This window comes from Copadichromis virginalis, linkage group LG2 (genome assembly GCF_057382275.1).
Source record: "Copadichromis virginalis isolate Kocher_CV1m ecotype Utaka linkage group LG2, C_Virginalis_male_GT1.1, whole genome shotgun sequence".
Taxonomy (NCBI): domain Eukaryota; kingdom Metazoa; phylum Chordata; class Actinopteri; order Cichliformes; family Cichlidae; genus Copadichromis; species Copadichromis virginalis.
Window position 1 is genome coordinate 8699713 of NC_140619.1, and position 20750 is coordinate 8720462.

The window sequence follows — 20750 nt, forward strand, 5'->3', positions numbered from 1 at the left end:
GATCTACAATCAGGCCTAAAAAGGCAGGAGAAGAACAAAGTGATCAATGTGGAGCACTGATAACCACGCATGGATCGCCATCAATCAGGATTTGATTATCTGAATGCATCTGAATAAAAAGTGAAAGTGAAACAAAAAGTTCTGCCACTATCAAAATTTGTGTTCATAACTGCAGAGCTAGAAAATTAACTGGGAGATTTTTTTTGATAAGTTATTAAAGCAAGCAGGAGATATTTACCAAACTTCTGAGGAGTGACACCTTTCTTCTTTTTATTATTTTACACAAGAGTGAACTGGATATTTGGGGGATTTTGTGCAGTAGGTTAGACAAAAATAAGACACTGGAAGACATCGGAGTCCGTGTTTCTGTGTCTTTAAAAATAACTATGGAAATGTTAAGCATATCAGAATACTATTCTTGCAACCTACAGAGGGTTTATGAGACGTTTTCGCTGTTTTTTTTCCCCTCACACTCATGAGCGTCTCTTAACAGCATCACTAACTCACTCAGTTATTCCCTCTGAAGACAAATCAGCATCTCTCCACCTGATACAGTTGTGCTAAGTGCATCTGTAGTCATTCAAATGAAGAAGACTTTCAAAAATGGCATTTATTAAAAAAAAAGAAACCACCATGCTGACTTCCTCATCTTCAACATAACAATTGAGATAGAAAATGGCGTTGAACCTTGACACAAAGCATTCAGTCAAATAAATAAATACAACATCCTTCAAAGATCTGTGAGAGAAACCTAAGAATAATCCCACATCTTCACGCCAGACTGACAGTTCAGAATTAACGGCAGACTACAAAACAGAAAATCTGAGAACATTTAGAACACGTTTAGCTAAACGTGTCATACAGATGCGCACGTCCCAGAAACACCACGCAGAGTTACCCTGCTTGTCTGAACCACAGACAGGCTCACAGACTACCACCAGAGGATTCGTTCATGGGATTACATCGTGATACGCACAAATCATGTCAGTAGTACATTTTAAAGCATGTTTTTAACATAAAACAAAAATCTGCCGTCAATGTGTTGCTTTTAAAAATATTTGTATCTTTCGTAGGGCTGAACGAAGGCTGGAAATATGAGCTCTGTGATCACAAGTTCAAATTAACCCAGCAAAGGTCAGTCAGCCCATATATTTCAGCCAGAGGGTCACTCAAATGGTTCCTAATGATTTTCTTGGATGGTCTTTGACTAATGCAGGAAATACTGTAAGAGTCATACTCGAAGTCTGATTTGACAAAGCTCAAATACAGATCTAATTAATTGACCATTAAAGACTGGAACAAAGGGGTACACAGCTATAATACAGCTCTGCTAAAATACCTAAAGTTTACTTTTTAAATTGTAAGTAAAGGGAAATTAAACTAAAATACAAAATTACCAATATTTCTTAACAAAGAGTAGTTAGAGCTCAAAAACTAACTCTAAAATCACAAATAGCTTTAAACTTTAGTTGTATGGATTAAAACAAATTCAGTAAATTCTGATTAATGTTGAACTTTGGACTTGTTGACAGGCTTGGTTTTCTTTCAGAGCCCAGATGTCCTCCTGTGAAAGTTCTTATGATAAGCAATCAATCACGTCTAGCTTCATATGCAAGACATGTGAGCGAGTTCACCAAAATGCTAAACAATTCCTGTAGGACTGTTTCTGTTTTATTTGCTGGATGTGTGCTTCTAAAACCCTAAAAATACGATTTAAATATGGAAATTAAACTGATTGACGGCCAAAACGTGTGAAGATGTCCACTGGAAATTTGCATGGAAACAAAACATTGGATTCTTGTAATGGCTGGAGAAACTCAGAGATTTTCAAACAGTGCCATCTACAAAAAAACAACAAAAAAACCAAAAAGAAAAAACCCAAAGAAAGCAACAAAACACACCTGAAGCTCCATTAGTCACTGCAGTTCTTTACAGGGTAGCATTTGCTTTACTCTTTGTTTAGTCACTACTAATGCAGTTTAAATGTAACAGCAGTCTGAGGCGCTGCACCTGACTGACTGCAGGCCCTGATTATCAAGAAGCTGCAGCAGATTACATAAACCAGCATGCAGACTTTTTTTACACGACCCAGTACTTTCAAACTTTAATCATACGGTGTGTTTTTTTGTTCTTTTTTTGTTTTGCTGGTGTGAGGAAATACAGTATGTGCCAGAGCTGGAATGCAGAGCAAAGTCACTGGATTCTTTCACTTTGAGGGAGTCGCGTTCAAAAGCTTAAAGGCTGTTAAATGACTGACTGGGCCTCAGTTATAAGTAGCCTGGCTCTTAGGGTAGCTTGGCCGAGTTTCCAACAAGGCTGCTGTCCTTGAGCTAATCCAATGCTAGCTGGCGGCTGCTACTGGCTTTGCATGCTTTCTTGACCTAACAGAAAAACGCTAACTCACACAAACTGGAATATGAGCCAATTGGATGCAGAAAAACCTGGTGAATAAGCAGCCCGCCATGTTTGCACCTGGGAAATCACTAAGTCAGTTTAATTTGATCTCTGGTGTGATAGAGAGGGAGTTTAAAATGAATCCTTGCACACTGCTCCTGAACACCACCTCCTCACTTTGTGTCATGAGAAAAATTTATATCACATTTACACATAATGGAGTTCACATGTTAGGTACTGTTGGTGGCAATAACAGCCTGCTGCTTTCACAAGAACACTCAAGCTTAGTGTTGTTCACATTTTACTGACTGAAAGCTGAGAAAAGCCTGCATTATATCAGCTGAACTGTTGACACTCAAATCCAGTAAGACCTGTATGAAACAGAGGCGTGTCTGATGAAATTTTGGCTCATATTGTGCAGATTTTTCCTCAATTTCCAGCTGACTTACATTAATTTCACAAAGAAGAAGCTCCTTCCAGTGTTTTTAATTGCAAAAAGAAGGCCAGACATTACTGACCGTATCCTTTTGGTCATTCATTTTGAAATCTTTTTAACACATCTTCAAAGATACTACACTGTAAAAGTTGTTCACCAGCTTGTAATCCTTTAAATAAAAGTGGACACATACAAAAAGATGGAAAACAAAGACTCACAGCACAAAGTCAGAAAGAGTGAAACTTAAAAATGGGAAAAAATCCAACTGAAAGTCAGCATTTTCCATCTCACTTGTGTCAGTTCAGCATGATGTGAGTGGTAAAAAAAAAAAAAAAAAAAGTATTGCACTGGTTTGATGTGAGTCTATGGATGGGCGGTCATCATATAAATAACAACAAGAACCAAGAACGGTAATACCATAACAGTAGTAGTAATAATAATAATAATAATAATAATAATAATAATAATAATTGTAACGCTAATAAAAACAGTTCAGACTAAGGTCCCCTCCAGCTGCCGTTTTACCACTGCTGCCAACTGAAGTCATCGTTGGATCCAAAGACCAGGAAGAAGCCCAGGATCGTCCCAAAGATGACTACGTTACCTGTTAGCACAAGCGCACATGCTCCCCAGGCAATCTGTAAAGTGATAAAGGAAATTCAGGTGAATGCTGAATGCTACAGAGCTTATTTGGGTAACTGAGACATTTTATTTTGCTGATTTAAAGACCTGCTTTTTGTAGAATTCAGCTCTAAATCATTAACATGCAAAGTACTTTTTCAGAGTTGGACAAAAAGGAACTGACAGTTAAAGTTAGACAATCGTTCACACACCCTTGTTGCACTTTTTTCCACCTTTTACGAAACAAGGCGGTGACTCGTTGACAAGCAGTATTTAGCAGTTGCTAAATTGTCCTATCAGTTGGTGCAGTAATAATAATAATAATAATAATAATAATAATAATAATGGATTGCATTTATATAGCGCTTTCAGGGCCCTCAAAGCGCTATACAGTTCCACTATTCATTCACTCTCACATTCACACACTGGTGGAGGCAAGCTATGGTTGTAGCCACAGCTTCCCTGGGGCAGACTGACAGAAGTGAGGCTGCCATATCGCGCCATCGGCCCCTCTGGCCATCACCAGTAGGCGGTAGGTGAAGTGTCTTGCCCAAGGACACAACGTCGGGGCTCGAACCAGCAACCTTCCAGTTACAAGACGAACTGCCAACTCTTAGAGCCACGATCGCCCCTTAACATTAACTAAGAAATCATATTTAAAAATCAGATTAAAGACTATATATGCTGTTGTGCACCCTGATCATTTCATAGCATACGTTACTGTTCTTTTAATTAATTCAACTGATTATGTTATTTAGGCCCCTTTGCTGGCTGCTTTCAGCCAGTTTAAAACCAAAATAACCCAAAATTGGTTATATTCTTTTTTTCTTTCTTTGCAACAAGCTGTGTCATGAATGCTTTAAAGCAAACTGCATATAATATAGTCTACTATCTTTTTTTTGGATGGCTGGAGAAACTACAGAGACTGCTAAGGACCAGAAAGTCAAATCAGACTTCCTCAAACTAATGACTGAGCTCCAGCACTCTACCTAAAATGTCCTAAGAAATGATGTGCTTGCATGCATGTCGCTCATAGAGAAATGCAGAACCTCTGCATTTATCTGCACAACTGATAATCATTTGAAACACTGGATGCTGTTTACAGCACCTTTGCAGTCATTTATCACTTGCTGGTGGTGAATATAATCTGTTTATAATTGGCCCTGCTGGCTGACCACACAATGAAACTGTCACTTTCATTGGGCGTAAATACTGAAAGATACAGGAAGTCTATGACCTCACAACACTATACTTGCAGTTATCTGTCAGAGTTTAGCTCTTTATTGTTTTACACTTAGATTTTTGATTAACTGAGCTCTTCTGCTTTCGCCATTTTTCCATACTTCTGTGATACTTTTGTATAGCTTTTTTTAGCCATCTTGTTTTATGTCATTGTATTTATTTTATTGAGCAAGGCACTTTTTTTTTCATGTTTTGGTTGCTGTTGCTTTTAGCTTATCTTAAAACTAAGCCCTTATATAGTTGTGTGTACTTTATATAGACAAAAGTCAGAACATTTAAAGTAAGCCCAACGCAGAGGATCCAGACCCTTGGTTTGGGAACCACTGCTTAAATAACCATGCAGTACACGCTGAATTAACAGGTTTCAGTTACTTACTACTTCAGCTCTTGCAAAGACGATTGGCAGGCCGAAAGCTGAGATGACGATGCCCGTCGTGAGGAAGATGGCCAGCTCTTTGCAGGCGTTACTGGCCGAGTCTGTGTCATCGACCACTCTCCGCGAGATGCAGTAAGGGATGGGAGAGAGGATGTAGAAAAAGAGCAGGAACAAAGGCCAGTATTTGCTGCAGAGAGGCGAAAAAGCGAGAGAAACAGGGGGCATAAACACCCACATGCTATGATGACAAAGGATGCAGTGAAGTGAATCGAAGGATAAAGAAGGAATCGCTGCTGAGCACTCCACACGCCAACTTAAGGGGTTTCTTTCATAAGGCAGGAGCTACGTTTCTGTAACCTCTAGATTTGAATACAGATCAGATGCAGGCCTGCAAAAAACATATCCATCTATATTGTTTTTAACACTAGCATGTAATTTGACAAGAATCTCAAAGAGCTAGATTATTATACAGTTGCGTGAAAGCTCTGTACCTGGGGAGATATTTCACTGATGAAAAACGAACAAAAAAAATAAAACTGTAAAAATAAAACTGTGTGGAAAACATTGTGCTATATATATATATCCAAGGAATTACGCATTTTCTTGTCACTTATAGGCTGATAAATACGCATTATGCTGAAGTGAAGCTGTTATTTACTGTAAATACAATGGCTGAAATGCAAATTAGATGAAAAAAGGCCAAATATGTTGCTGTTGCTCATCCCACATACAGCAAACGAGAAACTGTCTGCACTCATTAGAATAATAACCAAGAGGTGTGATGGTGTGCACACACACAAAACTGATCAGGTTGTCTTGTAAGTAAAGAGTATAATTATCCTGCAAACTGCAAGAACTTCTATTAACCTAAAAGTGTATATAAAGTGCTATAATTCTAAAACAGGCTTTGTACTATGGCTGTGCAATTACACATCACTTAAAATTATAATACACAGATTATTATAACAATATAGCTGAGATAGATGCTTATTTATTTTTTTTCTACAGGTTTAGTTCAGTTCACATATATTTAATTAATTATTTATCTTATTAAGGTGAATTATAATTATAATTAACGTTGATGGCAAAAAGTAAGCTTGTACTTTTAAATAAAGCCACTGTTTTTCCAGAGTGTGAGTAATTCTAACAAATAACCATTTCTCATTAATGGCCAAACTAAATGTGATTTCAAAACTGAACAGCCTTACTTTTATAAAAGCATCAGTAAATCAGCCTACTTACTGGTTTAAATCGCACCTTTCGAACATTTAATACCATCAAGATTCCAGCTTCAAGAATAAGACTAAAACTGTCCTGAACACCATCGGGAAACATCTAAGCAGCACATCAATTTAATGAAAATGATACAGTTTTATTACAACATCTTCCCATCCCGAAACAATTGTGCAACATTTTTTTTTCCAGTTTACCTTCTTATCTTTACACAGACTGCATGTGTAGAGTTTCTCCAGTCTAACAAACCACTAACTGCACTTACACTAAAAGCCACATGAACACATTAACACAGCACTTTTCCTATCACATACATCATATGTTTAACCTCTTCACTCTTCTCCACTAGGATCATTTTCTCTGTTTGTTGCCAGTGTACATTCATAGACCTGAAAAACCAGGATTATTTAATCATCAAACAGCTTCATATGACCACTACATCTGATTGGCAATGTTAGGATGAATTAAGCCACAAAAGGTAAAGATATCCTGGGTATGTTGAATTTACCTCTATTTTTTTGTTATTCTTTTTTTTAGGAGGGGGGTGACACGTGAAGATGATGTGAGTCACATTTAACCTAAAGTTATGATTGTTCAAAAAGGCATGAGAAAATAAAGTAAATTTAAAAGTACCAAATTCCAGCCCACATTTATGTACTTCAAGAGCCTGTAACTCTGATAATTGCTTAATTTAATGCAATCCTGCTTTCCTCCACTAAAAGTGGTCAGGTTCTGTCACACTTCCCTGGTTTTATATGGTGTCCTTATGCTCTAGATGTTCTAAGAACGCTAATCTGGTCATGAATGCAGCTATAGTTAAAGCTGTGAAGCTGTGACGGGATCATCAAAGGTGCCAGGAAGTACTAGGCTCACATGGTCTGTGATGGTTATACTTACTCATACACAGGGAGGGCACATCCAAGCATGAGGAACATGAGGCCGATGGCCCCTCCAAAGGAAAGGCTGATGAGAGCTGCAAGAGAAGCAGAGGATAAGGGGACCCCAGTGTTAGCACAGGGTATTATCCACAGGAAATCACTAATCTCATGGTGGCTGCAGGGCCCCTGGAGATTTGGGGCTACCATGTGATGAATCAGCTGATTTCACGTGTGTGACAGCTACGTTAGCAGCATAAACCCTGCTAACATGGGTCCACGTTAAACCCAGACAGCCATAGTCCGTGCGGCCACTGGTTAAATTCTATTAAAATCCCAGCGGCTGCCTGGAATCAGTCAGCGGCTGTGGGAAGTTAAGGCGCAGCTAGCATTAGCGTTACGGTTATTTCTGCGTTGTTGTAGTATTAAACAAGAATGGCGTTAACTGTGGCGCAAGAATGCAGCACGCTGCACTGCTACATTGTTTTCATTACGAAACGCAGAAGTTGGTTTGGTTATTTTTGTTATGTTGCGGTTGCGGTTGCCTCTACCGAAACAGTGCAGGTTCATCACCGAGCTAATGCTAACGTCTGTCAGTACTGGCCCTGCGCTAACTCCTTCTATCGTTACTTATCTGAGCGTGACAAACGTGCCTTGTGCACATTTTGTTGAAATTATATAAACAGAGGCTGAGTTCAGAAGCTTTCTGAAGGGAATGAAAATCCCCTGCTGCTTACCTTTAATCCCGGCCATCTCTGCTGGACAAAAGCTCGCCACACAGCCCGGACGAATGACAACAGTCCCCCCTCCTTTGCTCGGTAGCCGAGTCCGACCGAAGCCAACCGAGTCTCCCCGTAGCTCCTACCCTGGCCACCGTGCTGCTTTCATATGCTGACACAAATGTAGGAATTCCGATAATTACCACTACGATCCTAAAAGCACCCAAATTAAAAGCACTGACACCGCAGAACTGTTCGTTTTAGAATTCTATAAACTCCTCCAAAAGTATTCATAAATATAATTTCCTTAATGTGTAGGCTAATAAATGTAGTTTAATATAAAGTACTATGTTTGCACTTCAATTTAACGTGTAGTAGGGTTTAGCCGTGAATGCGTCAGTTGCATGCGTCATTTTGAAATTAAAAACTACATGCCCCCCAAATAGTAGGCTTTTATTAACATTGGAAGAGCGTCCCAATTTATGACTACGTTTCATTTATTCCGCACAGAAATTATTTAAAAATTAATAAACGTATTTGTTGCTGTCCCGGATGTAAACACATTCTGTTTCCGGCACCGAGAGCGTCCACTCAGCGGAGATGGCGAGTGGAGGAGTATCTGTGGCTTCTCTTTGGACCGAAGTCAACCGCTGCGGACAGAATGGAGACTACACCAGAGCCCTCAAAGCTCTTACTAAAAGTAGGTATACAGGCTGACTCTGAAAACGGAACCAGAGAGCGGACACGCGGCGGATTTTCCCCTCTGCTCCCGCAGAGCAGTACCAGCTGTTAGCATGTGTCTGAGCTAACTGCAGTCAGGGTGTTAAATACACCCGTGGAGCTTCGTGTATTAAGCTCTGATTAACGATGTGTAATAAACATATATATATACCTGCTGAATTAGCTATTTGTTGTGTGACTTTGAGCCATCGTTAAATAATATTTAGCCCCCTAAATCCACTGTCTCATGACTGACGTGTCCCTAGCCAACCACGACAGCTAACCCATGATTAGCCAGGCGGCTGTCCTGGAAACGTTAAGCGGCTGCTTTACACTCCTCTGTCCTTGCACAATCACATCAGCGTCAGGGCAAAATCTTTTTTTTGTTCGTAGCGAGTGATGTTCACTGCTGTTTTCTTTCTGTCCTGTCGCAGTTTTACACGAAAACAGAGACGATGTGACGGCACTGCACTGTAAAGTGGTTTGCCATATCCAGAATGGGAGCTTCAAAGAGGCGCTAAATGTGATGAACACCCACTCAAAGGTGCTCGGCAGGTAAGCGGCACGCTGTCACTCACCTGTGCTTGACGTATAAATTACTCCTGTAGTTCACTGTTGACATTTAAGTGTCTAACGGTGTATAGTTTCACAGCAATTCTGCCATGCTCTAAGAAAAACGTACAAAAGTCTTGTAAGGTTTGTTCTTTATGGTGTGTTGCACATTTAAACCCTTTTTCGGGGGTGGATGGGGGTCTTTTTTCCACTCAGTGAGGTGGTGTTTGAGAAGGCATACTGCGAGTACCGGCTGAACAGAGTGGAGAGCTCCCTGAAGACCATCGAGAGTGCTCCTGAGCAGACAGACAAGCTGAAGGAGCTTTACGGTCAAGTGGTGAGGCTTATATTATATTATATTATATTATTACTGTTTGTAGTCATGCAGTTGATGGAAGCTGTAGGAAAGAGTTGATGAAGCTAGGTTAAGACCTTAAGGCACTATAGAATTTTGCTTTAAGAGCGGCAGAGAAATATGTGAGGGTAGTGTAGTACATGTATGAGGACAGTAAGGAGGTGGCAATAGAGACTTGCAGGTCGACAGATGAGGTCAGGCAGGAGCCTCAGTGGACTGATGTTCACAAATAAGACTGATTTGTAGTAAGACAGAAATACAGCAAGACAGAGAAGCAAAACGGAATATATGATGTAACAGTGAAGACGCAAGGAGCAGAGGTGTATCTTGAGTAGTTTAAATATTTGTCAGTCATCCAAAGCAACACACAGTACACCAGAGAGCTTTATAAGAGAGTGTAGGCAGGGTGGAGTTAGTGTTTGCAGTGATTTGTGACAGAAAGATAGCAGCAAGAGGGAAGGGGAAGGTTCACAAGATGGTGGGGACTTCTATGATGTATGGTTTGAAGATGTTGGCGACACTGACCAAAAGAACGGAGAGCGAGCCGAAGATGTTAAAATTTTCATTGGGAGTGACCAAGATAGGAGTTAGAGAGGCAAGGCTGAGATGGTGTGGACATGTGCAGAGCAGGGATAGTGGATATATTGGACAAAGGATGATGAACAAGAAGCTGCCAGGCAGGAGGAAAAGAGAAAGACCACAGAGAAGTTTCATGGATGGTAGTGAAGGAGGGCATGCAGAGGGTTGATCTGACAGTAGAGTATGCTGGAATATGGTGAGATGGAAGCAGATGATCCCTAAAGGGAGCTGTTGATAGAAGTAGATTATATTACTGTATTTATTTATTTATTTTTTTTACATTTTTTTTATACAGTTTAGTGTATATTTACTGTTTGTGCTAAAGAAGTCAGTCATTGGTCATCTACTTGTTGAAAAGAGCAGCAAAGTTAGAAGAAAAGAAAGTGTTGAGGCCTTTAAAGCTGCTGATTGTTAATATGTGGCATTTTAAAATCTGATCATCTAGCATCAGAACTGCAAACAAATCATATTCAAATTAAACAGTATACAATAAATGCAAACAGCTTGCTGTTTGAATATGTGGCTTCTGTATTTGAAACATGATTGTAAAAACATTTAAATGTTGTTAAGTAACATTGTAAAAAAGCAGATAGCAAAAGTGTAATTGAGCAATTTTTCTCTGAAACGGAGACATCAGGGTTGTAGAGCGAAGCATTTTCACCTCTTAACGCCACTGCTCTATTTATGTTTGTCTTAAAGTAACTTCAGTGTTGTTAAAACTATCCCCAATATTTGTGAATATCAGCTTGTTACAATCTTTATGCAGTCTGTATGATTTACTATTATTATTTATTACAGTGAGACATTCTTTTGAGAACACAAGTGTTTTGGGTTTTGTTGGTTGGTGAGTGAGAATGAGAGATTTGTAATAAATGGTCAGCTTGGCAATTTCTGTGTATTTCTAACAGGATATTATTTTCGTCTTGTTGTGAGAAGAGTGACGACGTCTGCTAATCTGAACCAGCTCTTTTCTTTGTGCAGTTGTACAGACTGGAGCGCTACGATGAGTGCAAGTCTGTCTACACGGATCTGATCAGGAACTCCCAGGACGAGTACGAAGAGGAGAGGAAGACCAACCTCGCCGCTGTGGTGGCTGCAATGAGTCAGTGGGAGAAGGCTCCAATGGTAAGCATTCATTGGCACAGTTCATCAGTCAGCTTTTCATTTGAGTTTTTAAATCAAAAACTTACTCCCTCCACTTTGTTGCACAGAACTGGAGTCGGACTGTTTGAGTAGAACTAGAATAAACTCATGTTTGAACATGTTATGTTTTCCTTTTGCAGGAAGATCTGGGTCTGCCTGAGTCAACGTATGAGCTCTGCTACAATGCTACCTGTTCTCTGATTGGCCAAGGAAAGCTTACAGAGGCCCTCAATAAACTACAGCAAGCAGAAGGTCAGTTTATATTCAGTCTCTGCTATCAAGCTGGTGTTTGATGTATTTTTAAAATGATGTAATGACCTCAGACATAAACTGATCATTTCTTCTGACAGAGCTTTGCAGAGTCTCGCTGGCAGATGATTCTGTAAGTGTTTTTGAGACCTATTTCAATTTCACTTCTAGTAATTTCACCTAAACGATGGTCCAGAAGTATGTCACAAGTCTAGTGAAATTTAGTCCACTCTTAACATACTTTTAAGTCTTAAAATATTCTACATTTATGCATTATTTACATAAAAATTGTATGGGAATAACCTTGCTGTAATCATATTTTGGCCATATATGTATATTGATATGCTAAGCTTGTTCATAATTATCTTGTATTTGTAACACTTAGTTTTCACCGTTTTCCAGCTAATCACCATCATTTCTTGTTTGTCCCTTTCAGGATATGACTGAGGAGGACATCCAGTCGGAGCTGGCCGTCATCCATTCTCAGATGGCGTACGTCATGCAGTTGCAGGGTCGCACAGATGAGGCTCTGCAGCTCTACAACCAGGTCATCAAGCTCAAGTGAGTTGTGGCATCATCGCATCAAATTTAGTCTCAAAAAAGATGATGGGGATGCATTTAGACAGTTCAGAAGCATCTAGAGGCAGGCATTAAGTTGTTAAATAGATTTTCAGCTTGCTCTAATTCTTTGATTTAATTTCAGGCCATCTGACGTGGGGCTGCTTGCTGTGACTGCCAACAATATCATCACCATAAACAAGGTGGGTTTGAACCTCCCTGAAATCCACTTTCAGACGCTAAACAGGGATCATAAAACTAAAATTTCAGCCACGACGCTGGTGCTAAGGCTCGGTCTCTTTCCTCAGGACCAAAACGTGTTTGACTCAAAGAAAAAGGTGAAGCTGACGAATGCTGAAGGTGTTGAGTACAAGCTGGCAAAGAAACAGCTGCAGGCCATTGACTTCAACAAAGCCTTGCTGGCCATGTACACTAATCAGGTACGGGTGTGATTGGAGGAGGAATGAAAAATAATTAATAATAGGTAATTATTTTCACACCGATGGTGCTTTTGCCCGTTAACAGGCTGACCAGTGCAGGAAGCTGTCATCCAGTCTTCAGGCTCAAAATCCAGGACATCCACGGCCGGTCCTTATCCAGGTGGCTCAGCTGTGCAGAGAGAAGCAGCACAGCAGGGCCATAGAGCTGCTCCAGGTATTAATGATGCACACTGCTCCTTATTATGAGAACCGATACACATTCTCCTCCTTTTGTCTGATTATGAGAAAATGATCAAATGATGCACCAGTTAACCTAAAAAATCACAGTGGTGAAAGCTGATTGAATATATAGTTAATATCGCACTTTAAAAATCCTTCAATGAAAATGTTAAAAAGTATAGAAGCAGAAAAAAGTACTGAAAGATTTGCTTTTTTCAGTTTTTTTTTTTGTTGTTTGTTTTTTTAAAAGAATTCATCTACGAAATGTTTTCACTGTGGTTGTGTGGTTTTTAAAAATACTGAAAAATGTCTTCACAGTTAAAAGTGATGCTTAACTGTGAAGACGGGAATACAAAAAGGGATACAAAAAAAAGATGCCCTAAAACACTTACAACACTATTGGGTTTGGATGAAAATGTTCGTATTTTGTCCTTCAGTAATTAATAGTTTCATTAATTCTGTTAACTGATCTTTTTCTTTTCTTTTTTTTTATTTTGCAGCAATTCTCCGATCAAAATCCAGAGAGTGCGTCTGGCATCAAACTGACAATGGCACAACTCTATTTAGTACAAGGTAGTGATCTGCATTCGAACACACACACCCCGCTCTGTCTTACTGTTTTTTTTTCTCTGTGGACGTGATAGTATTTCATATTTCTAGCTTCCTAAAACAAACACGCACATTGATTATTATCGCCTGAGTACTGAAACAACAATAATTAATAAAGAAACAAACGAGTGCAACTTCAAAAGGTTTTTTACCTTTAAACTTTGAGCAGTTTAATTTTGATACATGCTCCTCATTAGGTGTTATAATCCAATGAATGGTTTGGTCTTCAGGTCATGTGACAAAAGCCTGTGATGTCCTGAGGTCCATTGAAGAGTTCAAGCACAAACCAGGGATGGTAAGACTAAAGATGCTACTTTGACTTTTTTTTTTTTCTTAAATTGTTGTTTTTCTTAATTAAAATGCCCCGTTAATGTCAAAATTGTTGACTTTTACGTTTTTTGTTCTCTCATATATTTATTTTGACCATGTCATCGTCTCTTCAGGTTTCAGCTCTGGTAACAATGTACTCCCATGAAGAAGACATCGACAGCGCCATCGATGTTTTCAAACAAGCTATTGAGCATTACCAGTCTGAACAGGTTTGTGTGTCACGGATGGTGGTTCGTGTTGTGCAAGTCTGAACCACTGTTTTACACTTTAATTTCTGTTGTGTATAGGTCAAACACTTTTTAAGTGTGCATTTTGATTTCAGTTAGCTTTCATTTTAGACGTGTGAACGTGTTCCCACTGTGTCTTTTCTCCTACACAGCCTGGATCTGCTACACATTTGGCTCTTGTAAGAGAAGCTGCCAATTTCAAGCTGAAGTATGGACGGAAAAAAGAAGCCATTAGTGATCTGGAGCAGCTGTGGAAGTGAGTTAAATCCCTGCTAAACACTCGGCTGGTTCAACATGTGTCAAGTCTTTTTAAATCTCACAGATGCTGGTTTTATTTCTTTATAAAATATACCTCAAATGTCATCAAACAGTTTTCATAAAAATCACTTTTCTCAAAACAGACAAAACACCAAGGACGTCCACACATTGGCACAACTCATCTCTGCATATTCTCTAGTGGACACGGATAAAGCCAAATCGTATCCTTTCATATTATTAAATACAACTTATGGACGCTTAAACGGTTTTGTTTTGTTTTTTTTACTAACTGGAACATATTTGGATTCTCAAATAACATTTGTTTTGTGAAAAATATCAAATATATTCTGATTTTAGCTCCTTCAATTTGAGGATTTGTTATTTTTCTCTGTGGGAAACTAATGTTTTTGTGCTTGGAAGTCAGAGAGAAAACAAAAAAGATAAAAAGACCTTCTTTAGCTCATTTTCAACAAAGCTTGGTATTATGTTGACAAAATAGTTTATTAATTTTACAAATGATCCATACCTTATTGAAGTAAATGTAACCCAGGAAGACCAGGATGTAATCTGGATGTCAGCAGTTGTTGCATCCTTAGCTTTTTTCTACAGGCTCAGCAAACACCTACCGTCTGCAGACACCATGTCTTTCAACGTGGACGTTGACGAGCTGGAGAATTCCCACGGAGCCACATACGTCAGGAAAAAAGCCGCTAAAGTCGTGGGAGAAAACCCTCCCAAAGAACAAGGGTAAATGTCTGTTACTCTCTTCTGTGGCTACTTTTGTTATTTTTTTTGTTTTTGTGTTTTGTTGTGTTTTTTTTGGGGGGGGGGGGGGGGGTTGTAAACAAAACATTCAAAAGAACGAGGGACACATTGACAAGTTTCTTTGTTTTTTTTCTCCTTTATTTTCTTTAAAAGCCATGGTGAAATCAAAAAGAAGAAGAAGAAAAAGAAAGGTATGTCTTTCAATCACTTGCTAAGATTTAGATTGAATCTGTTCTGGAAGTTTTTATTTACACATACAAAAGGCCATGAAATTATTTCTTCTAAATGAGCAAAAACATCTAATTGTATCTTTTTTGTTCTCCTTAGAGAAAAAGAGTTTGATTAACCCCTGGAGCGTCTTGGGTCGATTTGTGGCTCTAAGACCAATAGTGTATGCATTTTTCTAAGATGCCCCAGGGGTTAATGATGTAGGAAATTCAAATGCACACTGAGCGGCCAAAACATTAAAACCACTGTTAGGAAAAGAGAATAATTCAGATTTTTTTTTGTTTTCTCTGTTGAAGATATTTTGTCTAGTTATTGCTCATAAAGTACTCACACCATACCATCTTCCTTTTAGGAAAATTGCCCAAGAACTATGACCCCAAAGTGACCCCTGACCCCGAGAGGTGGCTTCCTATGAAGGAGCGCTCCTACTACAGAGGGAAGAAGAAGGGCAAGAAGAAGGATCAAATAGGAAAAGGCACACAGGGAGCGACGGCAGGAGCTTCAGCAGAGCTGTGAGTAAACTCCGCAGTCACACGCACAACCAGCCGAGGCGCCTGGGTGCAATTTCCTGTAATTGTAAACCCAGTTATTAACGGCACTAATGGAGGAAAAGCAACTGAGATTGTTCTTTTGTTTTCATGCCAATGAACTCTGAAATCAGATCAGAGCCGCAGCTGCTTTGCGGGAGGAAGGGCTCATCTGTTGTTGAGAACAAAATTATTCTCAGTCTCTCCTAAAGGAGAAATCCATCTGCCACCATTCATCTGAACTACCGCAGCTCCAAAACAGAACAGGGGAGAGAACGACTCCATCTACAACAGATTTTTCTGCACATACCCTCACTTTTACTTTGAAATTTCAATTGCTTTTAACCAGCTACTTACAGCCCTTGAGCTTGAGTTTCCCTATTAGCAACTGAGCAGGTTACTCTTTGATGCCCTCCAGTTTCTCTTTTACAGAAGCTAAAATTATTTATTAATAATCCTAACAAAGTTTGTGCTGTTGTTGCACCACCCAAGGATGTCTGAAGATGCAGATGCAACTTATTGCTCTTATTTTGAAAGTTCAGTCGCCGTTAACCAGCTGGACTTGGACCCTAATGGCAGGCTGAACAGGTCACTGTTGAAAGTCAGTTATTCAAACATGGATGATAAACTTATCAAACATCATGCTGCTACCTGAATTTATAAATACATGAAAAGTGGAGGTGGTGGGAGACACTGTCCAACAAAAGCTTTGTTGCTAATCAAACGTTTATTTCACTCATCCACGTCACAGAAGGAAACTCAGATCCTGAATAAACAAACTCAGCGCTATAATTTTCCGGCCCTTCTAACTGCACTGTGGCTCTTTTCTCTCTTCAGGGATGCCAGTAAGACTGCCAGCAGCCCCCCTACCTCACCGAGACCAGGGTCTGCGTCCGGCTCTTCTACAGCCCCCGCCAGCGGCGTAGTTCCCCCACGACAGCAGAAACCGTCGTCCTCAGGCGCCACTCGCAAGAAAGCACCGCAAAAGAAGAAGAAAGGAGGCAAAGGAGGCTGGTAGACAGTGGGAAGCAATGTGAGGAAGAAGGCTGTTGGCATCTGAGCAGCAGAGAATTTAGAAGCTTTTTTTTTTTTCCTTCGTTTTTTTAAAATTCAGTTTTATTTTTTTTTTCTTTTATTTTTTCTGTTCAGGTCATTTGATCAAACCAAAATCCTCCCCGCTGCTCATCGACACCATGAATCTGACTTTTTTTTACAAAGTAAAGGAGAAAAAAAAGAGTTGACGATTGAAAGGACAGTTCCACTGAAATTGACTTTTTGTTGCTCTGCAAAACCAGCGTTTGTTTTCACTGAATCAATAACACCACAGATATCCATATTCTCATTAAATGTCCATTGAATTGTCTTCTTGGCTGCATATTTCTACACCTTAACAGTTGCACTGTATTTAGCATTTTTCTTTATTTTTAAGCAAAAACAAATTCTGATCAATCAAAAATGAATTGTTTAAATCATGTATGCATTAAGGAGCTCAGTCATGTCTTTATTGCATTTTAAGCATTGTTAAGTACTCTTAAAACAGCGAGTATCCTTCATTAGAATTAGGGGAGTTATAAAACTGCTTTTGCAGAGTAACTCAAAGTTCAGAATTTAGGGTAATGGTGCTTAAACCTGTTGAGTTTCAGTATTAGCGTGTCCAGCTCCACCTGATAGTTTCACCTTTCTTTAATATTTCAATGTATTTTCAGTTAGCTACAGTAAAGTAACAGATATTTATTTTTGAATTTGTCTGAATTCAAGCAAAAGGATTTTGATTCTGTCACATGCATGTGTTCAGAAAGACACTATTTTGGCCAAACAGGTTTTCATTTTGTTAAGTCTAAATAAAACTGAACAGCGATGCTCCTGCTGTGAGTTTTTTTCCTAGTATGGCTCATTTTGAGGCTTTGTGCATGAATGGAGATGTTTATAGAAGAGACTGGATGTATTTGTTGATGTTTACTGAAAATTCTCTGCTGGTCTTCTTAAAGATGGGTTGCTGTTTAAATTTTATCCATCACTCCAAAGTTCTTACTCTCACACATTAGAAAAAAAATTTCACCTTAGAAGCTTTTTTTCAGGGGCAAATTTTCCATGACAACATACCTCCTGGGGTCATTAGAGCATACACTGAACGTGTATGGAGAATAGTGGATGTGCTGGAAAAGAGGAAGACCACAGCTATGAATGTGAGATGGAGCCAAATGATCCAGATCATGATGAAGAAAAAGATCATAACTTTGACATTTAAGACTAAATGTAGCTGAAATTAAATTATGCAATGCTTTAAAATGTCCTGTTAATGTAATATTTGGGGGGTTTTTTAATGGTTAACGCAGGTCATTTTTTATAATTTAAGTAAAGGAAGTTAAACTGCACCTTAAATTTTCTCATACTTAATAATCTCTGTTGCTCTGTGAGATATGAAGCCATCATGTGGTCACAGAGAAAAATTACATGTGTAGCCATTTATTTAAAATCTCCAAAAATCCCTTTTTTGCTTGTTATTATAGGAGGAACTTCTATTATACTGAAAATCAGATTACCGTGGTGTGCTTGTAATATTTTAATCCAGCATTTTTGAAAAAAAACAACAGAATAAACATGGATTTCACTTGCTGTAGTAGCACATAATCTAAAGGTCACTGGTGCATCATTTCTAAGTGATTAACAGCAACAAATGTCAATTTACCAACCAGCTGGTTCACTTCCTGATGCTCTTGCCTGGACTCTGCCTCGCCTCTCTAACGTTGGTCCAAATCCACTAAATCTGAGCAGTCCCTCTGATAAGCTTCTGTCTAATCTTGTCCACCCTGGTTACTCCCAGTCTTACTTTCAGTTCTGCCATGTCCAGCTCACCCTCCTGTCTTTTTGCCAGTACAACTCCATGCTGGTCCTATTCCTGCCTACCTACCTGTATGGCATGAGGTTGCCATAGCACTGCTTTACTCTTACAAAATGTCATAAAAAAGGAAATGTTAAGTTTGTCAAAATAAGCTGTTATTAAGAAAAACCCAGCCTCTCATTGTGCAAAGTCATCCCCTGGGCTAAGTTAGGGCCCAGTATGTTTGATGCACCTGGTTTAAATGGTTTTTACTTGGTACATCCTGCCACTACTGGGCGCTCTTGCTTGGTAATTTGCCATCAACGCACTACACCTGCTTTGACCACAGCTCACTTGTGGAGCAGCCAGCCTGAGTGAATCTCTGTGGGTTTTGGATGAAACGATGCCTCGTTTGCCGTGTGTTTACTCAGACTTCTTCAATGGCCCTCTGACTGAAGATGTGGAGGAGCTACTGGGGCGCTTCCAGCAGATAGACTCGGTCAGGTATGAGGATTTTTCAGCCCTCTGGAGGGAGATGGGCTTCTCTGATCTCTTCATTGGCACCATCAATGCGGGTGAACTGAAGCGGTTCTGCAGGGTGACTCTGGCCACAGCTGTAAAGTACTTCCTACCTCCATACAGCTACCAGATCCGAGTGGGGGGCTTGTACCTGATGTTTGGTTTCTACCACACGCAGCTCGCCGAACCACCTGTGATGATCCGGCTCGCTCTGAAGGACTGGACCCACGTGCAAGCCTTTCTCAAGGAATCTGTAGAATCCGGCCATCTTGATGTAGTTTATATCTACAAGAAGCTTGTGGCATCCAAAGCCATCCACTACACGGCCATGCCGCATTTTCTGACCTTCCAGAAGCAGCAGAAGCCAAAGAAGGACCATGTGTGCCCTGAGTTTCTGAGCAGGACAACCGCGGTGCGTGAGCTCATCAGTGCAGACACCCTGGAAGAGATAGCCAACCTCCAGGGCCTGTACGAGAAGCTGAAGGAGACCACCAAGGATGTGGGTTCCCAGATCACAATGACCCACAGAGACTTCACCTCACGCCTGAGAGACTGCATGTCAGAGTTCATCACCTGGCAGAACAAAACGTTCACCTCACAGCTACTCAAAGACAAGAAGGAAAGAGATGAAGAGGAGGAGGAAGAAGAAGAAGAAGAGGAGGAAGAAGATGAGAAGGAGTCCTGCAGCAAAAGAGCGAGGCTTCTGTCCTCCATCAAGCAGAAGAGCTACAGCAATGTTCAGAAGGCGCCCAAGTCCAGGAGGCACCGGCAGGGTGAGCCAGCGGACTTGTCCAGTTTGGGGACTGAGCAGGTCCAGCGGGTCCCACAGAAAAAAAGACCACCTTCTCTCCGGGCCCGGACCTGGAAGAACCTCGGGGTGAAACAACAGGACAGCAACCTGCCACCCTGGCTGCTGAGTGCTCCTGAGCTGGAGGACGGGGTGCCAGTGAGGAGGACCAACCAGGCGGAGCCCTACAGGATGTGAAGGAGGAGGAGAGAAGATCATTAAAATAATTTAATCTACTATGTTTGTCACTGTTCAACTGGAATAAGTTAAGAAACTATAAATAAATGTTTTTGTTATAAAAATCATAATTTGAAAGGCTTCAATATATCTAAAATAATTTTTCTATACATTTTCGAATCTAACATTAGAAACCAGTTAACTGTGTTTTGTGTTAATTTCATGTTAAACTGTTGCAGGTCTGAATCCTTTTGTAATCCTTAATGAATCACTTACATGCTTTAAAGCCTCTGAAATCACCCAGAAGTGTATTTTAATACCACGGGTGGAAATAGAAAGAAAGAATAATATAATAGGTACCACCTTTGCAATGGGGAAAAAAAATAAATGAGGAGGAAACTTTTATCATAGTTAAAATTAGGCTATAAGAATTGTAAAATGAAATAAATTTCGTCTTATTTATTTGATTTAGCCTGTCTTTGTGTTACTAAGCGAGATTTATTTACATTTTTAAGGACCACATTGTAACCTTTTTGAGTTTAATTTAATATAAAGTCTGAATTACCTCTGGAGTTTTCTCCTTTGATTTGTATAACAAAAACAATATAAAATAAATTCTGAGAATGCATCTAATGCCCTATCCATTTGCAAAAGAAAGGGGGGGGGGACTAAGAGTGTTTTTTTTAAACATATATTTAATTAAAATGTATGGATCCCAGTCTTTAAATCACAAAATGCTTAGATGTTAAATAAGAAGGGAAGGATTTTATGTATGCGCTGTTATTCAAGCA

The 20750-nt window shown here is 39.7% G+C and overlaps 3 protein-coding genes across 3 annotated transcripts; 2 read left to right on the plus strand and 1 right to left on the minus strand.

The window, feature by feature from the left end:
* Positions 1 to 590: 590 nt before the first annotated feature.
* Positions 591 to 8004, minus strand: LOC146716924 (leptin receptor overlapping transcript-like 1). Its single transcript, XM_085469882.1, has 4 exons — positions 7915 to 8004; positions 7200 to 7275; positions 5070 to 5256; positions 591 to 3468 (listed from the first exon to the last, which is right to left on the minus strand). The coding sequence occupies exons 1-4, from the start codon at positions 7928 to 7930 to the stop codon at positions 3352 to 3354; spliced, it is 396 nt and encodes a 131-aa protein (XP_085326008.1). The 5' UTR covers positions 7931 to 8004; the 3' UTR covers positions 591 to 3351.
* A 403-nt stretch (positions 8005 to 8407) lies between these two features.
* On the plus strand, positions 8408 to 17518 carry srp72 (signal recognition particle 72). Its single transcript, XM_085469894.1, has 19 exons — positions 8408 to 8596; positions 9051 to 9171; positions 9385 to 9505; positions 11084 to 11227; positions 11386 to 11497; positions 11596 to 11627; positions 11931 to 12055; positions 12198 to 12255; positions 12361 to 12492; positions 12578 to 12706; positions 13212 to 13284; positions 13551 to 13615; positions 13764 to 13859; positions 14030 to 14133; positions 14279 to 14356; positions 14745 to 14882; positions 15054 to 15091; positions 15481 to 15640; positions 16493 to 17518. The coding sequence occupies exons 1-19, from the start codon at positions 8497 to 8499 to the stop codon at positions 16671 to 16673; spliced, it is 2007 nt and encodes a 668-aa protein (XP_085326020.1). The 5' UTR covers positions 8408 to 8496; the 3' UTR covers positions 16674 to 17518.
* A 1361-nt stretch (positions 17519 to 18879) lies between these two features.
* On the plus strand, positions 18880 to 19985 carry LOC146716926 (snRNA-activating protein complex subunit 1-like). The gene has a single exon (XM_085469905.1). The coding sequence runs from the start codon at positions 18880 to 18882 to the stop codon at positions 19978 to 19980; it is 1101 nt and encodes a 366-aa protein (XP_085326031.1). The 3' UTR covers positions 19981 to 19985.
* The last annotated feature ends 765 nt before the right edge of the window (positions 19986 to 20750 follow it).